This window comes from Dioscorea cayenensis, chromosome 5 (genome assembly GCF_009730915.1).
Source record: "Dioscorea cayenensis subsp. rotundata cultivar TDr96_F1 chromosome 5, TDr96_F1_v2_PseudoChromosome.rev07_lg8_w22 25.fasta, whole genome shotgun sequence".
Taxonomy (NCBI): domain Eukaryota; kingdom Viridiplantae; phylum Streptophyta; class Magnoliopsida; order Dioscoreales; family Dioscoreaceae; genus Dioscorea; species Dioscorea cayenensis.
The window spans coordinates 681,105-699,487 of record NC_052475.1 but is presented as its reverse complement, the minus strand read 5'-3'; the positions used below and the strand labels follow the sequence as shown (position 1 = coordinate 699,487).

Genomic DNA, 18,383 nt, shown 5'->3' with positions numbered 1-18,383 from the left:
TAGAACAATTACTAATAAACACTGAAGTTCATGGCTTGAGATCTTGAATGGGATTTGAGTTCTTGACATTCGCCTTGCTCATCCTCTGTTTAAGCTCTGAGACGAGAGCCTGGTTCTCCTTGTTAAGGAGCTGAGCTTTCTTCTTTAGTTTCTCATTCTCCTTCATAATGTAACAGTTCTGCAGGTACAACTTGGTGTTTAGCTTCTCCATTGATTTCTGAAAAACAAAACCAGATAAGATTAAGAAAGAAAGAAAAAAAAAAAGCAAAGAAAAATTAACCATCTTTCAACAAGCATTTACATGATAAAAAGAAGATGTACTAAGTGCTAATATGAACGTCCCTGCATGTGTGACCCTGCACCAATCCAACAAGAAGATAAAGCAAACCAATATAAACAATTAACAATACTTTGGGTAACCAACAAGGTAAAGCAATCCAAAAGAGATGCTAAAGAGTTTTTAAAAGGAAAATTTATGAATAAGTTAATGTTTTCAAAGTATATGAACTTTCACCAGTGTATACTACTAATGAATAGAGGACTTGAGGCTCTATATATAGAGAGAGGAGAGAAAGGAGACATTGTTCTGTAGGAGAGATGGCATCTCATGGCACTTTCATGATCCCCATCATCAACTTGCATGGATGCTCTTGGGTTTTCCATTTTAGCATTACTATTATTCCCTTTCACTCTCACTTACAGCTTATGTATCATGAAAATTCAACCAACCTTTAGAATTAAATACATGATTTTTTAATGGTAGATAGTTTAATGGAATCAAAATTGGAAGATAAGGATGCCTAAATGGAATTGGATTCAAGCACCAGTTAGCATCAACGGTGAACATTAAGAGGAACAAGGCTCTCTGTTTATGCAAGACAGCTAAACTTCAAAGTAGTCTTGACTTCAATCTGTTGCACATGCCAAGAGATGTGTCCTCTGTTTTTTTTTTTTTTAAATGATGTATATAATAACCAATTGATTTTGTTTAAAAAATATATATATATATATGGTTCATATGGGTTGGACTGTAAACCATGTGGATTAGCACTCACTGGATTGAATCCAATGATTGAAGAATCATGGTTTTCAAATCCAACTCGAGCGTCCCTTCTCTGAGCGTCCCTTCTCTTCTCTGCTCTTCCTAGTGCTTCAGTTTTCTCTTTTCCCCCTTGCGATGGCAAGCGGGGGAACACCACCTCCGGGTCCAGCCTCCTGGGCGGAGATCGCGGCTACTGTCAAGAATGGACCCCCGAACCCTTCTCCACTTGTTGATGGTCCTGTCCTACGTCGTTTGAAGGCTTCTACAATTGAATTTATCTGTTTTGATGGGGATTCTATGGCGCGTGCGCGTCTTCGTTTCCAGCATTCTCTCATTGGCAAGTTTTTCGGCAAACCACCTCCTTTTGAGCAAATTAAATCTATACTTCAATCAAGATGGAGTGAACTTGGAGATATACCCATCTCAGACTTACCGAATGGGTACCTCCTCTTCCGATGCAAATCGTCTGAAATATCCCAGAAACTGTTGTTTGAGGGTCCTTGGGTGGTTAATGATGCCACTCTTCAACTTGCCCACTGGAAGCCGTACTTCGAGCCGGCTTTCGTCAAGCTTTCTACTGCAGTTGCATACCTGCAGGTTGAGTTCTGGGATGGGGAGTCTCTCGAGTCCATTTCTGCTTCGTTGGGAAGACTGTTGAAGATCGATGAATATACGTGCTCTCTGTCCAGATCCAAATTTGCACGCACATGTGTGGAATTGGACCTGAACAAACCATTGAAGCAAGGTTTTTGAGTTGGAGATGATAGCTATCGTGTTTTTGTTGTAGTTCTCTACGAGAAACTTCCAACTTTCTGTTATCTATGTGGAATGGTCGGACATGGCTCGAATCACTGCAGCCGTCGGCGTCCAAGGAACCAGAGTAGCTCCCAGCCACCACCGGTTCAGGCTCCTTGTGAACTGAATGGGATGGAGGTAAGGACTGCGATGGACACCATGGATGACGACATGGAGGCAAGGATTGACCATGGGAAGCCGAATCCTGTTGAAACTTGTGAAGAGGATGATGCTTCCAGTTTTGGAACTTGGATGCTCATTGCTCGACGTAGGGGGCGCAGTGGTGGCCGCGGTGGTGCCGGTGGTGGCGCTGAGAGATCAGTGTCACGTGCGGCTCATGCGAGCCTTGCTGCGTCTCCCAACGTCTCCCCCAATGTTCAGCTGCACGATGATACTATTCAACCGACACGTGGCATTTCTTCATTCCGTAGTAGGGGCGGTCATGTTGGTGGCAGGTCTCGTGCCTCTATTACTCTTCCTGTGCTGTCTAGAGACCCCTGTCTCTGATTTGATCTCTTCTGGTTCTCAAGACATTGGGACTCTGATTAGTGCCCCTTCCCTTGTCCCGAAGAACAGCGATCCCATTATTCCTCCTGACCCAGGCCCTAGTTCTAGTACTGCTGTGAGTTCCAAGGAGAAGACTCTGTCTTCTTCTCTAACTCTGGCATACCCCCCTAGTATTCGGATCTCTGATGGGTTGGATGGTGGAGACCCCTTGTGTCCTCCTAATCCTTCACATGCTTTAGTTGTTGCCCAAGTGTCTGCTGTCCTGAATCCCTCTCCCTCTTTGGAAAGCTCTAATCACTCGATGAGCGATTCCGGAGAAGAAGACTCTGACGAGGATGATGGTGACAGTGAGATGTTTGAATATGATGATACTAATGAACCGTGATGATTCCATGACCCTTATTCAATACCAATCTGGTATCCGTAAAGAAGCGCTTGCTCGTCGTGACCCGCAACCTATCTCCCCATCCAACAAGAAGGGGAGAATAGGCAGTGGAGATGATGTTATCTAAGGCTTTGGCCTTTTTTCGTTCGGGGTTTTTTTGGTCGCTTGTTTCTTATGGATTGTTATCTCCTTGTGTTTATGTTCCCTTTCTTTTTTATTTTGATTATGATAGACACCATATTTAAGCTTGTTTGTTGGAACTGTAGGGGGGTTATTGGTAGGGATACTTCTTCCCATATCAAGAGTCTGATGAAGCAACTCAACCCCTTCATCTTCTGCCTTGTTGAAACACGTGCTGACAATGGTAGGATTGACATCTTCTGTTCTAAGCTCGGCCACAACTGGGACTAGGTAGCCATTGCCGCCGATGGTTACTCTGGTGGCATTATAGTTACTTGGCAAAAACATCTGGGGAAGGCTACTCCTTTGGCCAGGTCCAGGTATGTTCTTCACTTGGTCGTTACTAATGATAAAAATGAGTCCTGGATTCTGTCCACAGTGTACAACTCTTCTCGTCTCCAGGATCAATCTTCTGTTTGGTATGAGCTTTCTGGTATTGCTACTCTTAATTTACCCTGGATTATTATCGGTGAATTTAATACTATTGCTAATCTTGATGAGTTTCAGGGTGGTTCTAGTAATTATTATCGCCGCAAGGCCCGTATGTTTTCTGACTTTATAACCATTAATAGTCTCCTGGATGTGAACTATTCTGGTTCTAGCTTTACCTGGTGTAACAATCAGACTGGTGCTGCTAGGAAATGGGCCCGTCTTGACCGATGTCTCCTTAATTCCTGGTGCACCACTCATCTTGGTAAGTATTATATTAAGCATCTTCCTCGTCTTTTTCTCTGATCATGCCCCTCTCCTTCTTACTCTATCTTCTAGAGTTCATAGTAATAGCGGATATTCGGTTTGATAATTATTGGCTTGATTATATTGGTTGTCATTCTACTATTAGGGTTGCTTGGAATTTTTTTCCTCACTCCAATCCGATGCATGCTTTTACTCATTTAATATCTCATACTAAATTTAATCTTATACATTGGAAAAGAAGTGGGCTTAATTGTGTTGAGTCTAGTATTAGTAAGGTTGAGTCTGGAATTTTGGAAGTTGAGGCTTTGGATATTTTGAATGGTACTGATTGTGTTTCTACTAATCACCTTAATTCTCTTTATAACAAACTTGCTGCTCTTAATCGCCAGAATTCCTCCAAGTGGGCTCAACGAGCCAGACACATGTGGGTTCTTTGTGGTGATCAGAACACTGGTTTTTTTCATAATCTCCTTCATGCTCGTAATCATCATAATGTTATTTCTGTTATTAAAGATGTTAGTGGGAATTTTTATACTGATCATAAGGAAATTGAGAATATTTTCTGTAATACCTTTGCTAATTTGTGGTCTGAGCCTTCAGACAAGTCTGTTTTAGATATCTCTCAGGCCCTTCCACCTGACTTACCTGTTATATCTCCTACTGATGGTGAAGCTCTGACTATGGAGGTGACTAAGAAGGAAGTGTATAATGCTCTTAAATCTCTCCCCTCTGGTAAGAGTCCTGGGCCTGATGCCTTTAATTCTGAATTTTATTGCTTCTTTTGGAATGATATTGGTGATGCTCTTTTTGATGCTGTGAAGTTTTTTTTTCACCAATTCTTTTATTCCTAATTCCTGGGACCGTACCTACATCACCCTTATCCCCAAAAAGCCTAACCCTAAATCTGTTTCAGATTTTCGGCCTATATCTTTATGCAATGTTTGTTATAAAATTATCTCAAAAATTCTTGCTAATCGTCTTAAGAATGTGTTACCCAAGATTATTGGTCGAGAGCAATGTGACTTTGTGTCTAATCGCAGTCCCTCTGATAACATTATTGCCATTCAAGAAGTTTCCCACTCTATGGATCGTGAGATTAATTACCCTCCTAGGATGTTAATTAAACTTGACATTGAAAAAGCCTATGATACGTTGAGCTGGAATGCAATTCTTGCCACCCTTGATCGGATGAACTTCCCTAGTCACTAGATCTCTTGGATTCGTGCCTGTATTAGTTCCGTTTCTTTTTCTTTGATTATCAATAAGCAACCATCTACCTGATTAAGTCTTCTAGAGGCCTTCGTCAGGGGGACCCTTTGTCCTCCTATCTTTTTATCATTGTTGCTCAAAATTTAACAGCTCTTTTAAACTTTGCTATGAGACATGACATGATTCCTGGTTTTCATTCAGCTCTTAACAATAATTTTAATCATTTAATGTATGCTGATGACTTGATTCTTGTCACTCATGCCACTAGGAAATCTCCCAGGTATATTAATCTGTGTTTTTCCATTTATGAGCAACTCACTGGTCAGAAAGTTAATAAATCAAAGTCTGATGTGTAATTTCCTTCTAGATTTAATTTCATACTTAAAAGAAGCATTTGTAGCATCCTTGGCCTTTCTTCTGGATCTTTTCCTTTTACTTATCTTGGCATCTCCATTTCTCCCAAAAGACTTCATGTTCCTCTTTTTGCTAAGATGCTAGATAAAATTGAAAAAATCCTCTCTTTCTGGAATCTTTCCAAAATCTCTAAGGCTGGTAAAGCAATTCTGATCAATTCTGTATTGATGTCTACTCCAGTGTACTACCTGTCTGTGTATCCTGTCCCGGACACGATTTTGGATAACATTACAAAAGCAACTAGGTCATTTTTCTAGTTTAAGGGTGGCAACAGAAAAGGCATGAGCTCGGTCAGCTGGACAGATATTACACTTAGTCATACTGAGGGGGGTCTCTCGATCCAAAATTTACGTGCTGCTAAAACTTCTATAATGGCTAAAAATGTTCTCAAATTTCTTAATCCTCATAATGCCATTTGGGTTGATGTCCTTCTTCATAAGTATAGCAATGTTAACTTTTGGACAGATTCCATCCCAGCTAATTGCTCTTGGGTTTTTAGAAGTTTGTGGTACAATGCTAATCTTATCAAACCTCAGCTTTGGCTTTATCACTTTAATCCCAGTTATACAGATCTTCTTTTTCATCCTTGGTATTTTGAAACCCCCTTGGCTTTTAAACCTACTTTCCTGAACATGGATGTTAATTTTAATTTGCTAAGATGCTCGAATTTTATTCTAGATAATAATTGTTGGAACTTCAGCTTGTTACATGATGTGTTTGGAGATTTTCTTAATTTTGAATATCTTAGTACTGATAGACTCTGCAGCCGCAGTGATCATTTCTGGGTTCAAATCTCAGAAACATAAATTAACTTCTTCTGTATATGCTCACTTCAATAGTTTCTGCTGGCTCAGTGGACCCTTAGGGATGGTTGGGATAATCTCTGGCGTCTCAAAATTGCTCCTAGACCCAAACATTTTCTTTGGTTGCTCTTTCAGAATGGCATTAAAACATTTGACTACCTATACAGATTAAATCTTGGCCCTCCTACCTTTTGCATGTTCTGTAATCTTGACTTTGAAACAACTAAGCATCTTTTTAATTCCTGTACTAAAGTTCATGTTGTATGGGGTTTGGTTAGTGATCACATTGGTAAGACCATTCAATTTTGTGATGGGTTCTCCTCTGGTAATTGGCTTTGTCCGTCTACATCTGAGTTTGATTTGTATGGACAATCGGTCATTGCCACTGTCTGTTGGTTATTGTGGAAGGCCAGATGCAATCTTGTGTTCAGAAATGAAGCTCCTGATTTTCAGCATATTCCTATTAAAGCCATCCAGCATGTCAGGGAGTACTCTCTTGCATTTCCTTCTCAATTTAGTAAAAAGCTTATTTTGAACAATTTCATTGCCTCTGATACTCCATTTTTATTTGTTCATTCTGTGAGTTCTTGTGATGCTGCTAAGTTTGGAGCTGGCTTCTATGTTACTGATTTTAATTCCCAGTTTGTGTGTGTTGGATGTTGTCTCAATCACACCGAATCGATTCTTGAAGCGGAGGCGCTTGCTCTTGTTGCGGCATTGGGGAGTTTGTTTGCATTTGGAATACATGTTAAAACGATCTTCATCGCTAGCCCTAGTCTGTATAACATCATTGTGGATAGGCAGGCTAATTCGGTGTGGCGGCTCAATGCATTGATCAATAGCATCTCTGATTATATTTTTGTGCTGGGTCAGCCATCCATTGACATCATTCCTGATGCCTAGCTAGTCTTGCTTCTCATCTTGCTCTCCTTGGTGTCAAGACGCACGATCTTACTCTCTTTCATCAAAGCAGGGACCTTCCTTACTGGCTAATGAAGCATTTTATTAGACTTGGAATCACCTTGTAATCTTTTTAGCTCTTTACTGTTCTTTCTGTTGTTTGTTTATTCTGGTTTTCTGGTTTGTATTTGAACTTTTTGTATACTCTCTTTTTTTAATTAATAAAATAGCTCACTGAACTCTCTTTCCTAAAAACCCTTCTTATTTCTTAATTGGTTTCATGGAGTTCCAAACCCCATTTTAAGTACAAATCTAACCATCTCCTGGTGCCGGCTTAATGGATAATTCTTCTCAATGATGATTTTCACATGTTTATATAATAGATAAACTATATCCATGAGATAAGCTAGCAAAAACAGCAATACATTATATGGAACATAATTAGGATTGCTGGAAGGGCATCATGAAATATTTATTACTGATAAACATGAAACAAAGATGTCCAAACAAAAGGCTCATAGCCCGGAGTATGCTTAATGAATGGTGGTATCTCGGTCACTCTCGTCAAACGCAAGGAATTTCAAGTTGCATCAAATTAAGAGGAGTCACCTATTGATATTTATATGTTGATTTTCAAGATCAGTGGAGAAGTTTTATTTATTTATTTATTTATAAAGTGGATAGATCATTCACCTCAATCATTATTGGGAGAGGAAATTAATCCCTCAATCTTTCACTGGATAAGAGAAAGAGTTACCACCTTTCCTATAACTCTTTTGATGTCAACATGTGATATTTAAAAAGTTAGTGTTTAGCTGTAATTGGTATCCCGTATTTTCACAAAAAAATTAATTTCAGTGAGAGAAAATTAATCTCTCAATTACTTTTGAGAACAGACAGAGTTACCACTCATGTGATATTTTGAGAAGTTACAAAAATAACTTAGATTTTTTTAATAAAAAATTTAAATTAATCCCTCAACCTCTCACTTGACCCAAAAAAATAAAATAAAATAAAATCACATGTGAACATGTGATATTTAAGAAGTTACAAAATGACTTGGTCAAAAAAAAATTTAAATAAAAAAACTTGAAAGTGCCATATTTTTTAATTTTTTATTTTAATAAAAATATATTAGACTCAATTACTCTAGAAATAAGAAAATGAAACCCTCAGGTATATAGGTTGATGCCTTATGCCTATATGCCATTTTATAACCGCAATGAAATATATATACTCAACAAACTTACAAACATATATAAATATGCAATAGTTTTTTTTTATATTACTTTTGCATTACAGAGTTGTTTTAAAAATATTATTTTCATGTTAGAAAGATGCTAATTTTTTTTATTGAATATTGAGGGAGAGAATGAGAAATTAACTCTATCTCATAATATACTAATTGTTTATTCATAATAATAATAATAATAATAATATACCAATTGAGATGAGTGACTTGTCATTAAAAAAATATATTTTTTAAAAATAACATTATATTTTGAATCAAGAGAAACACCTTTCTTTCAATTGTTTTTTTTTATAAAAATATTTATGGAAATCAAAAAGTAATAGGCAGGGGTGTTCAATTTTAGTGTTGCTCTTCAAAACGTGCGCACACACACTGAATCTAATATTTTTAACGCCTAGATTAAATGAGTAACAATCATCATATTACTATTTGGTAATTATATTTTAATAATAGTAGAGATGGGTGAACAAACACATTAGTCAAAAACACAGTTGTTTTATTTATTTATTTATTTATTTATTTATTTTTCTAAGGAAAACAGTGGTTTTTTTCTAATTAGATGTAATATATATATATATAATTTATTTATTTTACTTTTAAATTTTTGGGTACTTTTATCAGAAATGAATATACTCGAATGGGCAAAGAAATTGTTCATTTGGATTTTTGGAGCAATCTTATCCTAATCATCTTATATGTTAATAGTTGAGAACCAAGCTCATTTCAAAACATAAAAAGGACCATCTTTCTTTCTTTCTTTCTTTCTTTCCATTTATCAATCTTCGCTGCTAGGTAATTACAATTACAATAACAATTACTTTTTTTCTTTTTAAATCAAAATGAAAACAAAGAAATTATATCTCAAAAACTAGCACTAGTACTACTACTATCAATCATTCATCACAAATGCAAAACAATGGGTGGAATCTTGAAACCCGAGTCCTTAACAAAAGGAACATCCTGCGGCCGCGTTGCCAAATCACGATACAGCGCGTACTCGGCTTCGTAGTCATGCAAGTCCAGCTCCGCCCTCTGGTTCGTGTGGTAGTGATGCTTCGCATTCGCCTTCTTCCCAAACCCAAACAAGCTCACACGCTCACACATCCCCACCGCCACCATCACCGCCTGCATCCCCGACGAGTAATGGAACATCTTCTCATCCTGAGTCTTGCTCCATTCCTCCGGCCATCTCCCCGTCTCTTCCACAAACCTCTTCAACGAGTAGTACTTCACCAACCGCGAGCATAGCACGTCGAAGCGTGGGTCAGTGATGAGCAGCGGAGACTTGTGGGATGAGTTGCACGTAAGGTATTCGACGAAATGTATGGCTTGGCAGATGTAGATCATGATCGGGGTGGAGGCGCCGTACGGGTGGCAGGAACAATGATTTCGATCTCTGAGCGCGCACAAGTGGAGTATGTTGCTGTTAATGAAGGAAAGATTGGTTTTTGCGCCGACGTCGGATTGGAATCCATTGATGCGCGCGTTGTTGAGGCGGATGACGAAGTCATGGCTATCGATGAGGTTGCCGTGACTGGAGTTTATGAGAATGCCACTGTTGCCGACGACGGCGCAGGAGGAGTAGGGATGGGTGGAGTTTGTTTGGGTTATCAATGGCTTGTAGAGTGGGAGGAGGTCAGAGATGACGCGTGGGTTGTAGCGTTTGGAGAGGAACCATTGGCGGAGGAGACGGCCGAAGTCCGGGAGAGAACGGAAGGGTTGGTGGGCGGAGCGGAGAGAGCGTGGTTGGTGTTTGCGGATTGGTAGTGAGGTGGCCGATGAGGAGTCGTAGGCGTCAAGGAGGTATTCAGCTTGTTTTCGAAGGTCAGCATCGCCGGGATCAATGGCGGATAGCCGGAAAAGTGTTTCATTGAGAGAAGAGGATGAAAAGAGAGTTGGTTGGAAAGCTAAGGTTCGGAAAAGAAGTGTTTTGATGATGAAGAAAGAGGTAATGGCAATGAAGAGAAGGAGTGAATGTTTCATTCTAAGGATGATAGATGTACTGGTGGCCATTGGAGTAGCTTAGAATGAGTTCTTTCTTTCTTTCTTTCATTCATTCATTCATTCATTCATTCATTCATTCAATGTTTGTGGGGTTGGTATTTTTGGGAATTAAATTTAAAGAAGAGAAAAGCATTTGGCACGGTTGTGACCTTCACTAGTTGGGTTTTTATCTCTTGTTTTGGTTATATTTGGGACAAGCTCAATCTACTGGTCAAAGGAATGTATTTTAATTTGATGGTGGTGTATTATTATTACATGGTTTGTGTGTGTGTGTATATATATATATATATATATTTTTATTGTTGATTAGGATTTTGGATTTATGAAGACTGAATAAACAAGCACCTTGATTTGTTTATGGAGATTTTTCTTTCAAAATTGAAAGCAAACTTTCTAGCTATCCTTAATTTGCTTTAACTGGACAGAAGATTTTTTTAATAACAAATTAATATTGTTACTTTGGGATCTGAATATATTGGTTGGCTTGATTCTATTTTTGATTTGTAAACATAGCAACAAAGTGATTAGTGATAACCAGATTATGGTGGTGATTTTTTTCTAATAAAATAATAGTTTGTTTATTTTTTAAAAGAAGTAAAACTCTGAAAAGCGAACGGAACGTTGAAAGGGAAATGAAAAAAAAATGGCGAGTTGATGAGGAATTGAGAGTGACTTGAGATAGACCAATTAATGAAGAAATGATAAAACATGGGTCGTAGATTGATGGAAACCCACATTGAAGGCCAAAACTGGCACGTAATTGGACTTCATTGGCGGCATGTTAAGAGTCATTTCCATGAATCTCCCGGTCTAGCTAATTTTTGCCTTACAAGCTACAATTCTTTCTTTTTATTCTTTTTTGGTGTGCATGACCATTCGGAAATTAAGAAATTTCATTTTAGATTCCATTATAACTTCCATTTACAAAACAATCATGTGTATTAATAGTATCACTAGGAATCTTTTATTTATGCCAAGCGTGTGAAGTGATTAAAGCAAAACGTTGAAATTTGAAGATATTAAACAAACAACTACTACTACTACAACAACAACAACACAAGTCCACATACAATGTCTTTTAAAAAAAGATTAGACGTGATATCTACTACAAATGCATGCTAACAAAGTCATCAAATAAAGTACAATATTGGCGATGATCTCAATATATATTAATTTAGAGTTCATAATATATAGTCCAAATTAATAAGCCTGCAAATTAAGTACAATGGGTAATTACAAAGCTTCATTTGGTAGTCTTGTTCTTGCACGTTGTCTGAGAGATGAGGGTTGTTACCCAGACCTGGTCAGCCATAACCTGTTCATCATCATCATTCCTGTGCCAAGTCCAGTGAGCATGAGTCTCATTGACCACCAAGAACTCCCCATGCCCAAAGCTAGCCTCTCTAAACACTGAAATCTCAGGCTGGGGATCCAAGAACTTGTTTGCCAACCCTTCTCGGTTTCCACCATCTCCAATGGTCACGTGCATGGGTCCACATCCATCTTTACTGTTATCATACACACGTGTCTGCATGCATGGCAAACAAAAATATCAATCATCAAATCAAATCCCATGCACGTACGTAATTACTGTTTATTTAACTAATACTTACAAAGCGTTCATAGGCATGAACATGACCAGCAAAAACAACATCAACTTTGTACTGATAAAGAAGGTTCTCCATGGACTTCCTCATGTCCTCACCATCCCCTTGATGAGCTTCATTAGAGTTATACCAAGGTGCATGTATTAAAGCCAACAACCATGGTGTCTGCTTCCTGTCAATCTTATCCAAGTCTGCCATTAACCACTTGAACTGTGCTGAGCTTGAGTCAAAATCAGTATAAGAACCAAGCATGAGAACATGAACAACACCACCAGCAACATCAAAAGAATAGTAGAGATTAGAGTCAGATGCACTAATATCATAAGGCATGCGCCAACGTGCATTGTAGGACTTAAATGGACTTGACTCCATGGGAGGGAGCTTCTCAATCTCATGATTACCCTCAGTGACCATCCATGGACGAGAGCTAGCAAATGGCTCAATTAACCTTCCATAAGAGTCCCACAGTGGTTGGTCCAGGTCAGCATAAGATAAGTCCCCAGGCAGTAACAAGACATCATAGTCTGAACCTCCCAAGTGTTGCAAAGTTGAGTTTGTCCATCCAGTCTGACCTAGATCACCTACAATGGCAAACTTAAGAGGGAGTTTGGAAGGTGGTGTCTTGAAGGAGAACTCATAAGCAGAGTTAGAACTACAACGGTAGTAGTAAACAGTGCTTGGAGATAGAGGACCAATGATAACATCATGGATGTGGCCTGAAGTGTAAAGCAAGAAAGAGTAGGAAGTGACTGAGCCGGTGGCTGAGGATGTGTATGTTCTTGATGATGTGCCATAGTCTCACTGTTGATGGAGCTTCATTTTCTGTAATCCATGTTATTCTCATCTTGTTGTCTCCAACTAGAGATACATGAACCTGTTCACAATACATACATACATACATACATACATACATACATACATTAAGGATTTAGATGGATCTAAATTAAGATTAAGAACAATAATATTAGACCTGCTGAGGAGTGAGACCATCAGTGTCTTGAGGTGCAGGGATGGAGAGAGTGGCTCGTGAGGGAGGACGATGATAGGAAAGAGAGAATGAGAAGGAGAGGAGAAGGGCCAAGAGCACAACATGTGGCCCATAAAGGGTGCAACCCATTTGTTGGGTTTTGTTTCTTTTTGGAGGGCTATGAGATTATTGGGCTGGTTTTATTGTAGCCCAACCTTAGAAAATACAAAGGATTGTTATCTCATGGTCTTAATCATCACTGACCCACTTTGGAGGCGACGTTACGTTTGTGTGTGTATATATTGGAAGACAAAAACATTCACATCGTAGGATATATATAAAATATCATATAAATTCTGGAAGATAATATTAAAATTTTAGAGAGTTGTAATGTTAGGGTGTTTAAATATATTTTTGTGTGTTTTATTTTAATGCAATTAATATATTTACACATAAATTTTATTTATTTATTTATTTATTTTTGATGAATATGTGACAAGTGCTAATTCTCCATTTAAGTGATTGTTAAAAGTACATGCAAGTACTGATGTGCACTGATTGTTTATGAACCTCATCGAAAAATTCCACTGTCAACCTTATAGATGAAACCACTGTTTCTTTTATAGGGGACCAACATTATGGTTGATGAATAGTACTAATGATCAGTACATAAACAATATTACTATGAGGGAAGAATTCAAATCCTTACCCTCTCCCTTGCATTCTTGTTCATACTATTGGGTTATCCATTTTTATTAAAAGGTCAAAATGATTTTTTTTTTAAATAGATAAACCACAAATTCATTAAAAAAACAGAAAAAAGAAAAAGAGAAACATGATAGACATAATGACTACAACCACAAAAGATAAAACAAGACACTCGGCTTTCAAGCGATGAAATACGGGAACGAAAAACAAAACAAAAAAGACAGAGCTGAAAGATGGAGCCCGAGGCCAAAGAACTTAAGAGCTTGGACTAGGGAGACGCCGTCAAAAGAGAAATGTCAGACACTCTAGCATGAGCTGGTGGTTTTTAGGAAGAGGAGCGGGACGAACCCACTAGAGACCCCAGGGACGTGCACAAGCCTCGGTGGAACAAGTGGGGACGATGCCGCGCTCACGTGGGCGATAGAACCACTCATACACAACCACTATTTACAACTCCCAGAAATGTGCCCTCAACTGAGAATCGAACTCTCACCACTCGGTGAGAGCTCTATCAGCGACCCGTGTACCAATAGACCTGCAGGTCGTTGGCGGTTTTTGTGTGTGTGTGTGTGGGGTTCGGGAACCCTGGAGCTCCAAAACCAAACTTCATCTGATCGTAGGAAGAGACTCCTCTCAAGATGGTGTCTGGTCGGGATTGGGGCTGCATTAATATAAGGAATGGATAAGAGAACAATCTTACAAATAATAGCAAAAACATCCAAAGCAACATGAAATTAAAAAAGATGGGATTATTGCTCTTGGTCCAGCTGACCCAACAAATATCCCAGTTAATTCAATTTAGGTAATCCATGTAAAGCTCAAGAGGTCCAAGCCTTGGATATGGTGGAAAAGACCCTAATAAGAAAAGACTTAGAAAAGTGGGCCTAGATTGAAGATGTGAATGGACAGAGAAGCCAGAGATGCTCAGCACATTCAAGGTCCACACTACAAAGACTGCAAGTACTAGTATAAATTTTGTCGCATCCCTGTTAATTTGGCTAAGTTTTCTTGAGTTAGGATTTTGTTGTTCAGGGCCAACTAGAAGAACGCTTTAACTTTAAGCGGCAATGGGCCCTCTAAAGGGATTTGCCGAAGGCGCAACAACTACCACCACCATTGAGGAACGAGTAGAAAGATTTTACTGAGAAGCCTTTGTTGTTCCATCTCTAGATTTTGGAGTCTTTTCCTTTGGCAATCCCCTGAATCAACAACGATCTCAACGACATAAGTTCCACAAAAAATGGATATGGCTCTAAGAGAAGGAAATTGCAACTGAACTAAGAGGATCTCTCCACCTAGCAAATAGATTAGGCCATATGCATCTTAGCGTGGTGCCGACAAACCAATGATCTAACCAAAAAGAGGTGTCCTTCCCATCTTTGATAGAGCCATCAATACAGGACAGAGAAACTGTTTTGCACTTAAGGAGACCTTTCCAAAAAAAGGAGTTGACCCTTTAGTAGAATGAAATAGTGGGATTAACTCTCCCATTGGTGCATAATTGAAGATAATTATGTTTTTCAAACAAGTATTCGAAAAGGTCAAAATGATTTTGATTTAAAGTCCAAGAATCCAATATGAGATATTGTTATATTACTGATATATTAATAGGTGGTTTATATATTTTTATTAAAAAAATAATATATTGGTATAATCTTAAAATATAGATGTGATTTGCCTACGTTTGCATATATTCACAAAAAAAATATGAAGAAAAAATTTCAACATAATCAAATGGGGTGGATGGAGACAAAGACTAGATCTTCTTCCCACTATATATTGGAAAGTTAAAATGATAAGGGTGAGGATGACGAGGACAAAGACATGGATATGAATCCCAGCCAGTTACCCTCATCGTTCTTAAACATGTGGCTGGTGTTCACCATTAACTGTTAAGCTGTATACAAACCAAACCGATTATCTATAGTTCTCCTTAACTTAGTCATGACAATAGAAGAGGTAGGGTTGAGGTGATGTTATCGCCTTATGGTCTTAATGCCAACATATATGGGAGAGGGTGTGAAACATACTTGTGGGGGACTCAGGGTGGACGAAGAAGATGGCACAAGCGTTTCGTTTCTTCTCTAGCTTATGCCCCGCCAAATACCAACTTTATCAACACCCTACTGATCTTTCGACAAACTTGAGAGAGATACCTTTCAGCGCAATAACAATCCTTGGGCATGTTTAAGGAGATTGGCTCCTGTGCTTCAAGGTCCAGTCATCGATTTACACATGAGATCCTTAGAGAGTTAAAAGTTAAGGCACAAGTAGTTGATGAGGCTTCATCCTTGGTTGGAGAGCTGGAGGGATTCCAGCAAGAGCTGGGCTCAGTGGAGGTGATTAACTCCCCAGCCAATCAGAAGCAACAACAATTCCATCCTTGGTTCAAGCTTGAGATCCCTTGCAACACCTTAGCAATAGACTCCAGTGACACAAGGTCGTCACTGGTGAACTGACACTTTGTACCTTAGATAATAATGGTTGGGGACACTAACTCCCACCTCAATAATAGGTTTTCGCCAGTCTTCTGTGCTCTGGATGAGACCAGGAGTACCTTTAATTTGCAACAAGCCACCAATTTGAAAGATGACATATCATGAGAGGAACTAAAAAGGAGTCCGTGCGGCCTACTACTATGATGGCTAGAAGGCAATATAGTCATGCATATTAGCTGTCACTACCTCGTTGAAACAGTCACCCGAGAATGTTGAATCCATTCAAATGTCTTGTCTAGCACTACACCATAATGGGTCTTTAGCGGCATTTATTTTGCGGCGTTTTTTCCAAACGCAACTATATTTATGACTTTAGCAGCGTTTTTCCATAAACGCCACTAAAAAAATAATTTACCGCATTTTCCTGCAAGTGCCACTAAAGTACTATAATTTCAAAGTCATAAAATTTATATTTAATGGCGTTTTTTACTAAAACGCCACTAAAGTCACAATACTATTAAATTTCAAAGCACAAAATTTATGTTAAGCGGCGTTTTTATAAAAAACGCCACTAAAGTAATGTAATTAGTGGCGTTTTTAGAAAACACGGCTCTAAATTCCTGATATGATAAAATTTGAAACTGATAAAATTTATATTTAGCGGTGTTTTTTTAAAACGTCATAAAAGTACCGTAACGTAGCGGCATTTATGACTAAAAATGCCGCTAAAGTTATGATATAATTAAATTTTAAAAGCCAAAAAATTTAGATTTAGCGGTGTTTTTTCAAAAACAATGCGAGATGGTAAAAAAAAATTTATTTGAAAATTTATAATTAAACTTTAGCGGTGTTTATGCATAAAAACGCCGTGAAAATCTATTTTTTTTTAATTTAAAAATTACAAAATTAAACTTTAACGGTGTTTATGCATAAAAACGCCGCCAAAATTTATTTTTTTGAAAATTCAAAATTTGCGCCATCTTTTTTGAGAAAATTTGAATTTGGCGCCATAATTTTAAAATTTTTATTTAGCGGCGTTTTTTAAGAAAAACGCCGCTAAATACCATCAGTTTTTATTTTTTATAAATACCTTTTGATATTGAAAAAAGTGTGAAAATGATACCTAGTTATGATGAAGAAGATGAAGATGAAGAATGTGATGACGATTATGACGACGAGATAAGAAGAAGAAGAAGAAACAAGATGTGAAGAAGAAGAAAAAATAGAAGAAGAAAAAGATGATGATGATGATGAAGAAAAAGAAGAAACTAGAAGAGGAAGAAACAAGATGTGAAGAAGAAGAAAAGAGGAAAAAGAAAAAATAATAATAATAATAAAAAAAAGAGAAAAGAGAATAATTTAAATATAAAGAAAAAAATCTAAAAAAAGAAATAATAATAATAATAATTAGAGTAGTTGTTTTTCTTTTTTTTAAAAAAAAATCAGGTTCAAAAAATTTACATTAAGTTTTTAAATTATTTTTTAAAAACACCGCTAAAGAATAGATAAACGCCGCTAAAGAAAATAAAAGCGCCGCTAAGTTAGCGGCATTTATCTTGAAACGCTGCTAATTGCTGGGACATTGCCGATACTATTTTTGACGGCGTTTTGCCCGACGTTTTTTGAAATTGCCGTTATGGTAATTAGCGGCGTTTTTAAACACCGCTAAAGACCTATTATGGTGTAGGGTAGCGGCATGTGTCGAGCACTCATGGGTGTCCTTGGCACCCAAATTCATGCAAAGTGTTTTTAGTCAAACTAAAGTCAAAGATATTTATTGGTTCAAACTTTCACAGAAAACAAGGTAACTCACAAACATCCATCACCATGATGGTTTCCCAAACATTAAAACCACTATGCAAACCACCAACGGAAAAACACCCCAAAAACCAATGATAGCCATAAAACCACTATGCAAACCACCAACGGAAAAACACCCCAAAAACCAATGATAGCCATACCCACATCCCACCATTGAGATATCAAGACTCCCACTATACATTGGCTGCCTAAACACCCATTTCCACAAATCCCAGTACACACCATAGCAGTTATAACTAACCTCTCCACTACCTACTAGAGAAGCTCATTACTAAACAAATTGTTACCTTCATTCCCACACATTGAGACTCTGAGAGCACCCATTCTCAGCCAAACCATCTATTTATTAGATCAATCCCATTACCAGACTCCTTAGAAACCTGCCCCATATATTTCTGCACAATAACCTCTCTAACTTGCTGGAAAATCTCTTTTGAATTAAGATTTTTTTGTTGAAAGATTAAGCTATTCCTTGCCTTCCAAATTATATAAACACAAGCAACACAAGTTGTTCAATTCATTCTTTCCAGCAATGTTTTCCCACTAGCTTTCATAATAAACCAACTTACGTACATCTGATCTAGTCCAAACAGAAGGCCTCTTGCTTCCTCATGTGACAATATAAGCCATACAGACCTGGTTATGCTAAATTAGG

The 18,383-nt window shown here is 38.0% G+C and overlaps 2 protein-coding genes across 2 annotated transcripts; both read right to left on the bottom strand.

Annotated features, from left to right (window-relative positions):
- Nucleotides 1-9,057: 9,057 nt before the first annotated feature.
- Nucleotides 9,058-10,383, bottom strand: LOC120260651 (sialyltransferase-like protein 1). Its single transcript, XM_039268183.1, has one exon. The coding sequence runs from the start codon at nt 10,194-10,196 to the stop codon at nt 9,084-9,086; it is 1,113 nt and encodes a 370-aa protein (XP_039124117.1). The 5' UTR covers nt 10,197-10,383; the 3' UTR covers nt 9,058-9,083.
- Nucleotides 10,384-11,290: 907 nt separating this feature from the next.
- Nucleotides 11,291-12,918, bottom strand: LOC120260650 (probable purple acid phosphatase 20). The gene is given in 4 exon segments (XM_039268182.1): nt 11,291-11,715; nt 11,801-12,592; nt 12,594-12,668; nt 12,765-12,918. Coding segments are annotated over 4 exon segments (1,299 nt in total). The 5' UTR covers nt 12,912-12,918; the 3' UTR covers nt 11,291-11,430.
- Between the last annotated feature and the right edge of the window lie 5,465 nt (nt 12,919-18,383).